Raw genomic sequence first — 15,746 nt, 5'->3', positions numbered from 1 at the left:
ATGCTATCTTGGCAAAGTCTTTAATGAATTTCCTATAAAAGTTAACCAATCCCAGGAAACCTTGAAGTTCTTTGACTGTTTTCGGAGGAGTGAGTTGTTGCACCGCCTGTACCTTTGAGGGCTGAGGCTTCAAGCCAGAAGCACTAACAATGTGACAGATAATCTACTTGCTCTTTGAAAAGGAACACTTATCTAGTCTTAAGGACAGGTGAGCCTTCTGCAGTCTGTCCAAGACGGCATGGAGGTTCTTTAGGTGATGGTCCATGTCTTTCCCTTGTACTATCAAATCATCAAGGTATACATGTACAATTCTTCCTGTCAGACCTATGAGAACTTGATTCATGATCCGTTGATAGGCTGCAGGTGCTGTTTTTAATCCAAAGGGGACTGTAGTGAATTCATAGAGGCCATAAGGTGTCGTGAAGGCTGTCAAGTGTTTAGATTCCTCTGCCAATGGGACTTGGTGGTAGCCCTGGCGCAAATCAAGGGAGGTGAATACTTTACTTTCCCCTAACTGTTGCAAAATGAGGTTAATGTTAGGGAGTGGATGTTTGTCATCAATCAATTCATCGTTCAGAGCGCGGAAGTCGAGACAAGTCTGACTCCACCATCCTTTTAGCAACAGGGACTAGAGGTGCGCTGTAGGGTGACGCACTAGGGCGTATAATACCCTGGGCCTCAAGGTCCTTGAGCTGAATCTCTATTTCTTTATGATATTTTACTGGTATTGGGTATGGCTTTTTATATATAGGCTTGTCATTTTTTAGCCTTAAAGTGTGAACATAATAGGGGGTAATAGTGAGTGGCTCGTTTTTTAGAGCAAACACATCAGGATACTTGAGGGTTAAGCCCTTCAGACAGCAATTTTCCCGTTGTGAGGGTAAAAATAGCTCGTCTATCAGCTTATCGAGTACCATCTGCTTACTTGACTGGGTGACAGGCGGCTTTGTAGCTGTTTTTGTGACAGCCGCTACACATTCATTAGTCGATGATTGATAGTATTCTGAGTGACAAGAATAAATGTGTCCCATCACTTCACCTGTTGGCATCTCAATAGTTTCTTCAGTTGGGTTAGCATAGGGAATGATGAATTTGCCTTTGGTTTGTTTGACGTTAGGAGTTAAGGTTACTAACCCGGGAAATAAAAATGAAGGGATATCATTGGACCTTGGGAGAAATAAGGCTTGCTGGGCTCTGCCAATCTCTGCCTCCAGAGTGACATACCCTGCCGTGCCTGGGAGCAAGGACGCCACGTTAATAGCGTATGCTTTCACTGGTACTTCCTCCATCTCGTCTAAAGTAGGTTTATGATCTTCTGGGTACGGGCTCATATCGTCCGCAGCCAGGAATGTACTTCCACTGGGTAGGCCCCACCATTACACTAAACTGCCCAGGTGTGTCCAGCGGTGCAGCTACCACATTTGTCTCCACATAAATTCTAGGCCCAACAAAACTGCTGTTGGTAACACTATACCTTGTGATATTACTACAAATTTTTCTATAATTTCTCCGTGCCCAAAGTCTACTACTACTTCAGCTAGTCCTTTATTAGGGATTGAGTCCGATCTACCCCTTGTATGGAGAGAGGTTCTGTAACTATCATCTTCCCCTACCTTCCTAAATAAATCTTCTTCTATTAGGGACGCTCCTGCTCCTGTGTCTAGCATTGCGTAAACCATCTCCTTTGGTGCATTAGCGCCTACGCACAATCTCAACGTGAGGGCGTTGGTAGGGCCGTGGACTGCCGCAGCTACTCTGGGGTCGTTTTTTTTTTCTTCTCGTGGTCAGGGTTGAGCCAGGAGCTACTGGGTGAGGGACCGGCCGTGTACTCCGGGCGCCAGGCAGCGCAAGGCGAGACAGGCTGACGCCTGTTTCGAGTGGGCTGGTACTGAGGGTACCGAGAGCCCGTTGGTGGGTGGTAGGCACCCTATATTGCCTTCCATATGTGCAATCGCGAGCCATGTGTCCTACATACCCACAAGCATAACATGTGGGTGGCGTGGGCGCGTTCCCATATGGGCGTGTAGGTGGCGCGGCGTGCCGTCCTCCCCTTTGGGGTATCGGGTAACGTGACTGGCCTGGAGGGCGTGGAGGACGGGCTTGTGAGACATGTTTGGGTCCGGATGCCTGGGTGGAACAGACGTTCAGCACTTTTATTTCTTTGGCGATATCGGCATCGGATAGCTTCGACTCTGGATAAGCTTTAATATACTCATACCCTTTCTTTAATACCTTCTGTGGGTCCCCCTTTTCTTCCTCCGTTAGGATGAGTAAGAGGGCCGGAGGAAAGCCTCTCTGAGCCGTAAAGCGGTTATCTCAGTTAGAAACTGGCATTGTCAGGCTTGAGAGCGATCAACTCGTCTCTCAATGTCTCCAGGCGGATGAGGAAGGTGCGGATGTTTTCTCCTGTCCGCCGTTTTGCCTCTCCCAATTCTTTCTGGAGGACCGAAAAGGTCCTTACTGTGGGAAACACACGTAGGAAGTCTTCCTTTACTTTTCCCAATCCTGTCCACATCTAGTTATACAACCGAGGAGATGATAGCGCGCTGCTCCCAGGGCATATTGTTTAGCTAACTCAATCTTTCCGGTAGTGTCCCAATTTTCCTGTGTCCGGCTTTCAATATCCTCTATCCATTTCTTTGCTAGCTTATGGCATGGGTGGTTTGGTGCTTTGCTACTTTTTCTTCTCCACCACAAAAATAAGAGTCCCTGCACTCTACTAAAATCATTCAAGGTATGACGGCTAAGTAGCGTGACAAGATCATCATGGGCAAGGGTGATCGATTTTCCATCTTCTTTTTGGGGGAGGGTTGCCTTCGTCTGGCATTTTAACTCTAAAGTCTTATTCCGTAATTCCAAGAATAACTGTCTTCTCCCTCGCTTTCGGATGTGGACATACACCAGTACAATACCAATATAAACCAATATAAATCATAAGTTTCACCACAAGTTTCACCACATGTTTCACCACAAGTTTCACCATGTTTCACCACATGTTTCACCACCTGTTTCACCACCTGTTTCACCACCTGTTTCACCACCCCACACCTGACACCAATGTTGTAACCCGTAATCCGGGTCACACAGGGGAGACGACACACTGTTTGTACTAGTGACACTTGACTTAAAATTCTGGTACTTTAGGAGTATTTAAAGGAGTTCGTAAATGGGGTGCTGAAACGGTGTCGCCTTCTTATATGTATTTTATTCTACCTTAATACTACTTAATATTACAGAGGGTAAAAATATTGTTTAAACCAGCGACTGGCTTACTAGACTCAATGAGTCTTCAGGTTTTCTTTCACTATTGGTTACTGACGTTAACACTGGTATAATATTGAGTAAAAACTCACACAATAAAGTATCATAGAAATATAATCCTAAGTAAAACTAAGATAATAGAACACAATAGATATGTTAGATACGCTTTCCTCTATGGTAATTCTTCACTCCATACTCACAGTAGCAACGATGAATGTTCTACCCATGTTGTCTAGGGAAGGACAACTGAGTGTCCAGCAACGAACAGAGTGCTGGTTAATCTGAGGTCAAGCCTGGAGAAAATGCTTCTTATATAGGCAGACATCGCGAGGGTAATACGTCAGGCGTGTGAGTCATACATCAAACTCACACCGAGCTCATACAATAATCTACCTAACCGACATGCTTAATTCACGCGGTGACGCAGCTTTGTTTTCATAACATTTTGTTCCGCGGCTGATCGTGTTTTTGGCCGCGGTGATTGTGTTTGGCTTAGAGAGATAAGCGGGTGCGTTAATGGGCAATTACAATTGTGTATAGGTTGGTAAATGAACAGTGGGGACAATCATGTGTTGGAGTCCGTGTTGTGTTTTAGCGGTCGATACCGCTGTTGTCATCGGAAAATATTGCCGGTGAAGATGATGATGACACGAGTGGTGTCGCAGCCCTCGGGGCACCACAAATAGATTTAGGGAAATATTGATAATTGAAGCATTTTACATATATTAGTGTAATCATACATATTTTTCAATGTATAATCACGAAGAAAATGGTTGATTGAAAGGCAAATATAGGTATAATTGGGAACATAGCGTGAGTGATAGGGTTGGCATCCCTGCGCGGCCCGTGTTTCCAGAAGGCCTACGAGAGGGGAGGCCTTGGGGATGGGGAGTGACGTCAGCACCCCTTGGTTTCCACCTCTCTCCACGCACACAGCCAGGGAGTCCACATGTGCCCGGCGTTATCACTTCTCTGCCCCTCGCTACCATCCCGTCAAGCAAGGAGCCGTTAGAAAAGTGCTCGAGCCCCATCGGAGCTATAGGAAAAGACTACCTAGCTCCTTGAGTTGACCAAGGAGGCGTGTTGACACGGCAACTCGGCAAGGGTTAAAAATCATGAAACAATTAACCCTAAAGTCTTAAACAAAATTTTAAATAATTTATTTAAATTTTTTTGCGGATTCATATTAGATCAATTACGTTTTATTATAATTCCTGGATCATTTATTACTATATTAATGAGAAAAATGCAGAACTGACGCATAAAATATGCGAAGGGGCTCACGAAGATGTACCTATCTCGACCCCTTGCCAGATTCCAACAATTTCGCCCGTCAACACCTTTCCTTCGCCTACGGAGAGGGCCCCTCGAAGATTATGGTATGAGAAATTGGCCGAAGAGCTTCTATAGTCGAGGAGGCTGCCTTATGGTACGGCCGTTAGACTCCACTCTGTCCAAGAGAGCTGTGTGAGTGGAGCCCCCCCACACGTGAGATGCATACTCCATACGAGGGCGGACAAGGCCCCTATATATGGATAGCAACTGTGCGGGGGAGAAGAACTGGTGGAGACGATACAGAACGCCCAACCTCGAGGAAGCTGATTTAGTGAGAGAGGAGATGTGAAGTTTCCAGTTAAGATTTTGAGTTAAGGATAGACCGAGGATGTATACTGTTGAAGATGGTGACAGCTGAGTGTTGTCGAAGAATTGGGGATAAGAGTTTCGAAGATTGTGTCGGATTGATAGCTATAGAAATTGGGTTTTTAAGGCACTGAAGAACACAAGGTTCCTTTTACCCCAATCGGAAATGATAGTAAGGTCTGAGGTGAAGCGTATTGCTGCCTCCAGTCTGGAGTCATGTAATTCCTGTTGAGAGGGTCTTCTGTTGAAAGAAGTTGAATAATGCAGAGTGGAGTCATCAGCGTATGAGTGGATAGGACAGTTTGTTATGGAAAGAAGATCATTGATGAATAACAGGAAGAGAGTGGGTGATAGAACAGAGCCCTGTGGAACACCACTGTTGATAGGTTTAGGGGAAGAGCAGTGACCGTCTACCACAGCAGAGAAGGAACGGCCGGAAAGGAAACTGGAGATAAGGGAACAGAGAGAAGGACATAATCCAAAAGAGGGCAGTTTAGAAAGCAAAGACTTGTGCCAGACTCTATCGAAGGCTTTCGATATGTCTAGCGCAACGGAGAAAGTTTCATCGAAACGGCTAAGAGAGGATGACCAAGAATCAGTTAAGAAAGCAAGAAGATCGCCAGTAGAACGCCCCTTGCAAAACCCATACTGGCGAGCAGATAGAAGGTTAGAAGTGGAAAGGTGCTATTGAATCTTCCGGTTAAGGATTGATTCAAAAGCCTTAGATAGAGAGGAAAGTAAAGCTATAGGGCGGTGGTTTGAGGGAGTGGAACAGTCACCCTTCTTAGGCACAGGCTGTATGAAGACGTACTTCCAGCAGGAAGGAAAGGTAGATTTTGATAGGCAGAGGCGAAAGAGTTAACCAAGCAGGGTGTCAGCACGGAAGCACAGTTTTTAAGGACAATAGGAGGCACTCCATCAGGTCCGTAAGCCCTCTTGAGATTAGAGGCCAGAGAGGGCATAGAAAACATCAATCTGAATAATCTTAATAACAAACATGAAGGAGTCAGTGGAGGAATAAGTAGGAGGAATATGCCCAAAATTGTCCAGAGTGGAATTGTTACAGAAAGTTCGATAGAAGAGTTCAGCCTTAGAGATAGATGAGACGGCAGTGCTGCCGTCTTTTTTTTTTTTTTTTACGTCTGGGCCTATTGCGCCGGTAGACTTCTTCCCGGTGGATCCTGATGGTCAGTCCAATGCTTCTTCCCTGTGGGTCCTGATGGTCGGCCCAGCCCGTTCTGGCGCAGACGAGTGTTTATAGTGGCGCCATCTTGCATCCTAGAATCTAGAGTCCGTGTTGATAGGTGGTCTTCTGGACAGCATGTGGGTATTTTTAAGCCACTCGGCGGCGGCTGAAAAATCCCGGCTTGGTGACACCGGTCGGGGACTGAACTCGCGTCCTCCTGAACTCTGGGCCTTCTTGCTATCTGTTTGACCGTCGCCCACCCCGTCTGGGTTAAGAAGCGGCGGGAAAGAGGAAGAAGTGAAACTGGAGGAGATATTTTTGGCTATGTGCCAGAAGTCTCTGGAAGAATTAGAGAAAGCAAGGTGTTGACATTAGCTATGGATAAAGGAGTTTTTGATAAGTCGAAGAATAGATTTGGCACGATTCCGGGCGGAAATGTAAAGATCATGGTTAGCGGGAGTTCGAAGGCGCTGGTACCTTTTGTGAGCTGCCTCTCTATCTTTGACAGCACGAGAACAAGCGTGATTAAACCAAGACTTTTTAGCATTGGGAGTAGAGAAAATACGTGGAATGTATGCCTCCATTCCAGAGACAATCACCTCTGTAATGGGCTGGGCACACACAGAGGGTTCCCTCTCCTGGAAGCAATAATCATTCCACGGGAAATCGGAAAAGTACATCCTCAGGTCGTCCAACCGAGCTGAAGCAAAATGCCAGAAGCATCGCCTCTTCGGTGGGTCGTGAGGATGTACAGGAGCGATAGGACAGGATACAGAAATAAGGCTGTGATCGGAGGATCCCAGCGGAGAGAACAGTTTGACAAAGTAAGCAGAAGAGTTAGAGGTAAGGAAGAGGTCTAGTATGTTGGGCCTGTCTATACTAGACCTCTTCCTTACCTCTAACCCTTCGTATAAATAAGATCAAATAATCTGTAACTTAATCTGACGTAGGCAATCATCATAAGCCTTCTCCGGCTCACTTTCCTCTTCAAATCGATGTATTATAATATTCGTTAATATATGTGTGACGCGATTACCTTTAGTTTTGCGATCCGTGTTTTGATTACTTAACGCATCAGGTCCTGGAGGATTTCCTCAGGCGTTCTTTGTTCATCTCCCGTCACCAGGTTTTCCTCAGCTTGTTTTTTTTTTACTCTGTCATCCGTCTTTATCCTCTTCCATTCTTCTTCCCCGATCAGTTCTTTCATGTATTTTTTTTTATTTCTTCGCCGTTTCCATTGTCTCTTTGTCATTCATTGTCTTTCTCCTTCGAACCTTCCTTCCACTTTTCAGCTTTAATTCCTTCCTTCTGTCATTTACCTGATTAGTAGTTGTTAAGCTCTTATTCACCTACTTACCCATCACATACCTCTCGTCTCTCATTCGCTCTGACGATCTCTCTCATCCTCCCTCCTACTCTTTCCTTTATTCATTTACAATCACACTCATGCTTGCTATGATGCATACTTTCTTTTACGTGTTACACTCCTTTTTTTTCTCATACTTCACATGATATACAACTAGCTATTTCCTATCCTCTCCACCCTCTATCCTCTCCTACTCATATTTTCCAGTCTCCTTCTCTTCCTCTTTATTTGACCTCCTCTCATGAACTACATACTTATCATCTTCACATTACATCCTCCTTCCTCTTCTCTCCCTGTACCTCCTTCATTTCTTCCTTTTCATCTCTCTTTATTTATCTTCACCCACTACACAAAGAGATACCCATTCCCTCCCTCCCACCCCACTTCCTCTTCTTTTTGTCTCTCATTCTCTTTTTCCTTTCAGCCCAAACACCACTATCTTCTCTACCCTTCGTCCTCTCTTTCCCATTCTTTTCCTCCAACTTACTTTCATTGTACTTATATATCTCTCTTGTTATATTACTTATTTCATCCACTACAAACCAGTTTTCCATCTTCTCTATCATTTCCTCCTTCTCCTCTTTCCCTATCCTTCTCTCTTCTTAGTTCAATCATTGTCTATTTCTACCCACTACACAACCGGTTACCCATCCTCTTCATCCTCATCGTCTTGTAGTCACCCTCAACGTCCCCATGGGCATTAATCCTCCGGGCTTCATCTCTTCTTCCTCTCTCCTGCAGCATCATCAGGAGGGAGGCAACGTGAGCATCAGCACGGTGAGGGTGAGGCCGCAGCACACGGATGACAAGGCCCCTCTGGAGTGTCGCGCCTTCAGTCCTCGCCTCGCGTCCCAGGCCCTCCAGCACCACCTTCTGCTGAGTGTTCGCTGTGAGTGTTGTGTCCTGAATGGTTGGGTTCTGTGGGTCTTTTCTAAATTTTTCCCTCGAGATAGAGAAAACTAAGGTAATGTGTGTGTGTGTGTGTGTGTGTGTGTGTGTGTGTGTGTGTGTGTGTGTGTGTGTGTGTGTGTGTGTGTGTGTGCTTGTTTGTTTATTTGTGTTTATTTTTCTTTTATTTTTGTTTTGTTTGTTTGTTTGTGTGTGTGTGTGTGTGTGTGTGTGTGTGTGTGTGTGTGTTTAATAATAATAATAATAATAATAATAATAATAATAATAATAATAATAATAATAATAATAATAATAATAATAATAATAATAATAATAATAATAATAATAATAATAATAATCAGCCTTAGAGCTGAAAATTTACAAAAAAATTACATGGGCAAAATACATGTAAATAATGTAATAATAATAATAATAATAATAATAATAATAATAATAATAATAATAATAATAAAAATTATAATAATAATAATAATAGTAATAACAACAACAATAATAATAATAATAATAATAATAATAATAATCATATCAATAATAATAATAATAATAATAATAATAATAATAATAATAATAATAATAATAATCGTCTACGTACTTCCAGCAGCTGGGGGTGTGGGGTAGCTATTGATCAGGGCCCATATACATAAAACTTGTTACCACTAGCAAACAGCTGTTAAGACTAACATATTCCTGTTAGCCTTAACATTTTTCTGTTAAGCTCTGACATATATTCATAAAGCTTGTTAAGGCCTTAACAGCACTGTTAGGGTAACAGGGGCAGAGAGCACTTTTACCGCTTAGCAAACAGCTGTTAGCAGAACTGCTTATGTTCTTATTGTAACTCCTCCCTTATTTGTTGACCATTTTTCTTCATCCAAAAAGCATTTTAATCGGGAATGATAGGAGATTACGGCTTGCGCGGATACATTGATGTGTTTGTTGGATTTACAAAGAAAATTACGATATAGATCCTCGTGGATAGATACAATATGTTAGTAAATGCTAAAACATTTCCCGTTTTCTTCTGTAGCAGCGCGAAAGAAAGTTGAAGTTTTAGGAGAGACAAAAGAATACCCAAGATAAAAACGAGGTGAAAACATATTTTGCAGCCAGTAATTCCTCGGAAACTCATGACAGGACTCAGGTGGTGAACACATTTTCTTGTTTTTTTATTAATATTGACATTGAAATCATCAGATTAATGAATATAAACACTTGATCGAGAGTGTCGAGAGTATAGTACAGTTGGCACCCCTGAGCCAAAACTTAACAAGCAGCTGTTTGCTAGCCAGCAGTTGCCAAGTTTCGCTTTCTGTTGGCGTCTTACTGCTACCTAGGAGAAATTGTTAAGGCTAACAGAAATTATTTATTAGCGGTCCGACCTTGGTTCCTTGAGGCACACCACAGGTGAGGTGCTGGGGGGGGACAGGCCCTGATACCTCACCATCTGACTGCGTTGGGAGAGGAAGTCGGCCAGCCAGGACACTATGCTGGGATGAAGCCCGAGGTTAATTGCCTTGTTGATGACAGTGGTGTGGTGGACGAAATCGAAAGCCTTTCTATAGTCTATGAATGTCTATGAATGTGTGTGTGTGTGTGTGTGTGTGTGTGTGTGTGTGTGTGTGTGTGTGTGTGTGTGTGTGTGTGTGTGTGTGTGTGTGTGTGTGTGAGTGTGTGTGTGTGTGTGTGTGTGTGTGTGTGTGTGTGTGTGTGTGTGTGTGTGTGTGTGTGTGTGTGTGTGTGTGTGTGTGTGTGTGTGTGTGTGTGTGTGTGTGTGTGTGTGTGTGTGTCTGTGTCTGTGTGTGTGTGTGTGTGTGTGTGTGTGTGTGTGTGTGTGTGTGTGTGTGTGTGTGTGTGTGTGTGTGTGTGTGTGTGTGTGTGTGTGTGTGTGTGTGTGTGTGTGTGTGTGTGTTTTTATTTATTTATCAGGTGTTGAGTTTTTTTCAGTTGCTTCCATCCATCTTTTTAATTTCTTCATTTTCAATTATCATACATTTCATCTACCTTGCAAGCGATTCAAACACTTTCCTTAGCCTACGTAACACATATTTTTAACGTTTTTGCCTATTGCGCCGGTAGGCTTTCTTGGTGGGGTCTGATGGTCGGTCCTAGCCCGTTGTGGCGCTGGCAAGTGTTTATATTGACGCCATCTTGCAGTGACTCATGCTGCCCCCCGGAGCTCATCTTTGATCCTACAATCCAAAGTCCGGGTTGATAGGGCTAGACAGCATGTGTGTAGTCTTTGGCCACTCGACAATGATTGTAAAATCCCAGCCTGTGTCACTGGGCGGGGTGGGTACCCGCGTCGTCCTGGACGCGGCGCCGTCATGCTATCCACTCAGCTACTCATAAACTGTCCATTCCTTTTCCTCACGTATCCAACAATATTTTAATTTTAAGTAAATTATTAAACTTTTTTAACTTCTCAAACATGTTATTACTAAATTGGATATAAGTTTTCATTAATCTGCTATATATTTTCATATTCTACTAATTTTTTCACACACAAGTGATGCACAATATTTTGATATATACCTCACTTTACTGACTTACAAATCTTACTCATGAAAGATACCTATAATTTTATTTCTCCTATCTTTACCTTTTCTAATATAACCAATAGTTTTCACTCACAAAATTTAACGCTTGCATTTCTCCAATGCTTTAAAAAATTAATCTTAAAAACATTGGAAATGAAATATATTACTTTCCTTCCATGGGGCTCTCACCTGACTCACCTCACCTGTGCTCACGGTGGAACAGTCGTGCCCGTGGTCACCTTGGAGGCAGGTAAGCCGGAAGGTGAAGCCGTAGCCGTCCAACAGGGCAGCTCCGTCACCCTCACCTGTCACGTGAGGGCCAACCCACCTGTCTTCAACGTCACCTGGTTTCATAACGTAAGCTGATTGGCAGGCGTTTACAAGGAAAAATTTTTTTTTGTTTATATAATCTGAATGGAATTAGGTTTTGTGTTTGTAGTCGAGGAATATCTAGTATGTACTTTGATTTATTCTCCTTAGAGTTTTTACTAACGCTATGTAGAACTAAAGATTTTTCTCCTATAGGTCTTGGTTGCTAGGGGATTGTATATTGACTTATTTACTTAATTCTTTCTTCATTTTAATACTACCACTGCTGCTACAATAAATAATTATATCATCACTACTGCTACTACTACAGAGTGTTTATACGGAGTGTTCCTCCGGCGCATAGGCTGGGTTTGTTAGTCCTCTCCTGATTGCAAAGAGGTTGTCTGTTAATCACACATGCTTTAGTGCTATCTGTCCATAATATTTGCCCTATAGCTCAACTCCTAAACAAGATAAACAGATATGGTTGACACCATTAGACTCAGAAGTAATCATAAAACTCCTACACATTAAAACAAAAAGATTAAATAGAAAAAGGAAGAAACTATAAAGACACTATGATCGCCATGTGTGAAAGAACAGCTCCATAATGTTATTTCACTTTTTGCAGGAGTTATTAAATCAATTCTGAAATTAACCATTTCACCCTATGAAAATAGATTGAGGGAGCTACTAAAAAGGAAAACTAAGTGTATGAGCAAGGTTTATGAGATGTGCTGACGTCCCGGTGTGCTTGATTGCATTGTCCATCATGGATGACGTTGAGTATGTAATGTTGACATGGCTGCCTGTGTTCATAGACTTTTCCATTTCACTACTTTGGTAACGCTCCGTCAGTAACATACTGTTTGTCTTGTAGGCGCTGTGAAATTGTGAAATTGGTGCCAATCTAGTGGATATCTTGCTGAAAAAAAAAAAAAAAACAGTGCTGGTGCGAAATGTGGCAAGAGATCTCCTGAGACTTTGTTGTTGAATTAATGTTAACATTTTGTGTGTGTCAACCATAACTTTATCTGGTATAACAGACGACCTAAAGAAAATAATATAGTGACATGCAGAACGAGAGTACGTGTGACTGATAAACAACCTCACTGAGTGCCAAACAGGAATCCATCCATTCTGGAGAGGCTCGGCAAACTACTTCAACATCTGCTATTACTTCTACACACAGGGCCGTGCGTTGCCTCAGGCCGCCAGTGCCGTGGGAGCTCTGAACACCACGCTGCTAATTACCAACTTGATGGAGTCCTCAGCGGGGCTGTACACTTGCATGGGAAGCAACCTGGAGGGCGACGGGCAGAGCAACGCCTTACAACTGGACGTGACGTGTAAGGCGCCGAGGGAAGGAAGGAGAGGGATAGGGGTGGAAGGAATGTAGAGGGGAAAAGATGATTTTTTTTACAGTATAGAAAGCAGCTCAAGGACAAAAATAAGTAAAAAACAAAGAGGCCCGTCAGTCGCTGCATCTATAAAAGTAGAGAGGAGTAGCCAAAATAGAGGTCAGTTTCGGATGGAGAGGCGTGTTAATACTCCTCTCTTGAAAGAGGTCAGGTCACAGGTAGTAGGAAGTACAGACGAAGGAAAGCTGTTCCAGAGTTTAACATTGAAAGGGCTGAAAGAATTAAGACTCTGGTCAACACTTGCATAAGGGATTTGGAGAGTATAGGACTGAGCTAGAGCAGAAAGTCGAGTGCTGCTGGACCGCGGGAAGAAGGGAGGCATGCAGTTAGCAAGTGGAGCATGGAGTCAGCATGAAAATATCGATAGTAGAAAGAAAGCGGCAACATTGCGGAGGAATTTAAGAGATAGAAGGCCCTCAGTAAGAGGAGGGGAGTTGATGACACGAGGAGGCTTTTACACCACTCTGTCCAAGAGAGCTGTGTGCGTGGAGTTCCCCCATACATAAGATGCATACTCCATACGAGGGCGGACAAGACCCTGTATATGACTAGCATCTGGGAGGGGGGAAAATACCGGTGGAGACGTTACAGAACGCCCAATCTCGGGGAAACTGATTTAGTAAGAAAGGAGATATGAGGTTTCCAATAAATGATATTACAATTACAGTTACCATTGACACTACTGCAAGAAGACTACTACTATAAATACTTTAAAACTGGAAATATGACTAGCTTGTCCCTAGCACTCACAACACTCCTTAACTCTTCCTTCTCCTACTCCACCTCCTTAAATTCCGCCTCAACTTCTCCTCCTCTTCAGACCGTCCTATGTGTGCCTCGACGTCTACTCAGCCACAGGTGTACGAGGTTTCTGCAGGCTCTGACGTGACTCTGAGGTGTGAGGTGAAGGCTAATCCCGCCCCCTTCGCCTTTACCTGGGCCCTCGAGAACACGGCAGGTGAGACAGAGATGTGTTTTTGTGGTTAATGAATCCTTGGTTTGTGGGACTTTGATTGGTTTCAGATACAACAATGGATTAGGATAAGGTTGATTGCTGGTATATGACGGGATTAAAGAGGAGAAGGAAGAAAAAAGAAAGGAAAAGTATATACCTCGCTTTCCTCACCCACTTTTTACCATAAACATCAAAGGGAAGAAAGAGGAGGATAACAGCCACTCTCTCCCCTTAGACGGCTCCCTCACGCGGCTGCTGACGGCGCGGCGGGGACGGAAAGGCCTGGCAGGGCGCTACACCCTCAGAGACGTTCGTGGGGCCGTTCAGTTGCTGTGTTGGGCCAGGAACGCCGTTGGCACGCAGACGACGCCGTGCAAGCTTACAGTCCGCCCCCACAAAAGAGGTAAAACAGTCACGTCTTGGCCGAGCGTAAAAAAAAGAAGTTTTATGCACACCAAGTTATTTGTTGCCAAAATAACAACTGGGTAATTGTAGTAAAGATATTCATTATTCATGTAAGCATATATACATCAAGTAAAATCGCTTACTGTTACATTGAGCCAAGCATTCATACGTTAACCCGTTGAGCCCCGCCAAAGCTGTATGATGCTGTAACACCCAGACCCGCCAAATTTTTCGATTTTTTTTTTTTTTCTCGGAAATCTATTGGAAACCCTAAGTTATAACACCTGGAGTACGTAAAATCACTCACCATAGCTATTTAGTGCTCAATAGCGGGGTTTATGCTCCGCGTGTAATCCAGCTGGTGGCGGAGAGGGAGGTACGGCGTTGACTGGCGCCCGTTAGCAACACACATCAGGCAGTGGTTTACGCGTATGATACATGAGTGTTGTGTTAGGATGTTCCTGAATAAAGCATCATGTGTTTTGGCAACATAAAATTCAACATTATGTGAAACTTTGGCCCAAGGCTCTGCCTCGTGTTGGTTGTCAAGGAGCAGGTGGCGGGGCAGCCTTGTTGCGCCTGTATCACCCACCTGCGGTATTTTTACTTTGTATCTAACTCCCAATACGTGATAAAAAGGTATAGATCAGCGAGAAAGTAGTAGGCTAGTATATATTTACACACTTGTTATAACAGTGTACAAAATTAGCATCTTTTCTCGATGTTAGTCACAGAGAGCTTCAGAAATGTAGAAGGGTATGGTAGTCCATGAAACACTGGTCATAGCACAGGCCAACATCGCACTCTTGACAGTAAGACCTTGTGTCTTTCCTTCGTTGCTCCCTGCGCGTCGTGTTGGCACACACATGACACCTTCGAAAAATTTTTTTTTGGGTGGGGTTAGGAGGGATGAAGCGGGAGAAGTGTCGCTCTACCAAGCGAGGAGGTGCACTAACACCAGTCATCTGAGGCACTGACGATATACTCATCTGACTCTAACACCATATCTACTGCCTCAGCCAAAGAGAGAATTATCTTCCCCTGGCGGGGGCAGCGCCGGCAGTCAGCCATGTCTGCATGCACAGAGCACAAAGGCTGAAATGACGTCGCGTAAACATTTCCTACTGTGAGTGACAAGTGAGGTCTGGTACGTAAGTTGTCAAGTAGTGTAAACTTGCCCCGTATCTTGACTCATAACGTGTGTGAATATTACAAGCCTAAAACAACTATGTACGGAGATAAAGGGTCGAGAGCTTGCGACGGCTGAGAGCCGTCAGCGGGACTGGACGGGTTAAGTTAATACTATGTTTCTTTAATCGTCACTTAAGTTGTCAATTTACAGGAGTTTATGGCTGAAATACTTACTCTGATAAGTCACTTTCACTTTCAGTGTCAAGGAATGCAACTAAAAGATACTTGCCAAATAAACCTACGATTTCTACACAAACATATATGCAAATGCTCTTCCCATCAATATCAAGGAGTTTGTGGATGAAGAAAAAACTACTCTCTACAGTCTACACCCACCCTAACTATATAAACCTATACGTATACACATACACTTTCAACATTAAGGAATTTGTAGCTGAAGGAATTAGTCTAAAGTCCCTACACTTGATAAGTCACTTTTACTCTAAATATTAGGAGCTTGTACCTGAAATACATTGTTATATACACTTAAACTAAATGTACATGCAGTAATATTTACACAGACACACGATAATGATTACGTTCACTTTAGGCATCCAGATATTCA

At 43.5% G+C, this 15,746-nt stretch overlaps 1 protein-coding gene across 8 annotated transcripts in view; it reads left to right on the top strand.

Moving 5' to 3' along the window:
- LOC126997935 (hemicentin-2-like) overlaps positions 1–15,746 on the top strand; it is a 56,766-nt gene that overhangs the window by 25,648 nt on the left and 15,372 nt on the right. For all 8 annotated transcript variants that reach the window (XR_007752513.1, XR_007752515.1, XR_007752514.1 and 5 more), the window contains 5 exons: positions 8,196–8,343; positions 11,124–11,257; positions 12,402–12,558; positions 13,451–13,588; positions 13,821–13,988. Coding sequence is in view for 4 of the 8 variants with exons in the window: in XM_050859185.1 (XP_050715142.1) it covers positions 8,196–8,343; positions 11,124–11,257; positions 12,402–12,558; positions 13,451–13,588; positions 13,821–13,988 (745 nt within the window). In the remaining 4 variants the exon portion in view is untranslated. The remainder of the gene's footprint in view (positions 1–8,195; positions 8,344–11,123; positions 11,258–12,401; positions 12,559–13,450; positions 13,589–13,820; positions 13,989–15,746) is intronic.

The sequence above is a fragment of the Eriocheir sinensis genome, chromosome 13, assembly GCF_024679095.1.
Source record: "Eriocheir sinensis breed Jianghai 21 chromosome 13, ASM2467909v1, whole genome shotgun sequence".
Taxonomy (NCBI): domain Eukaryota; kingdom Metazoa; phylum Arthropoda; class Malacostraca; order Decapoda; family Varunidae; genus Eriocheir; species Eriocheir sinensis.
Note: the sequence above shows the minus strand (reverse complement) of the source record. Positions and strands in the feature narration are given on the sequence as shown.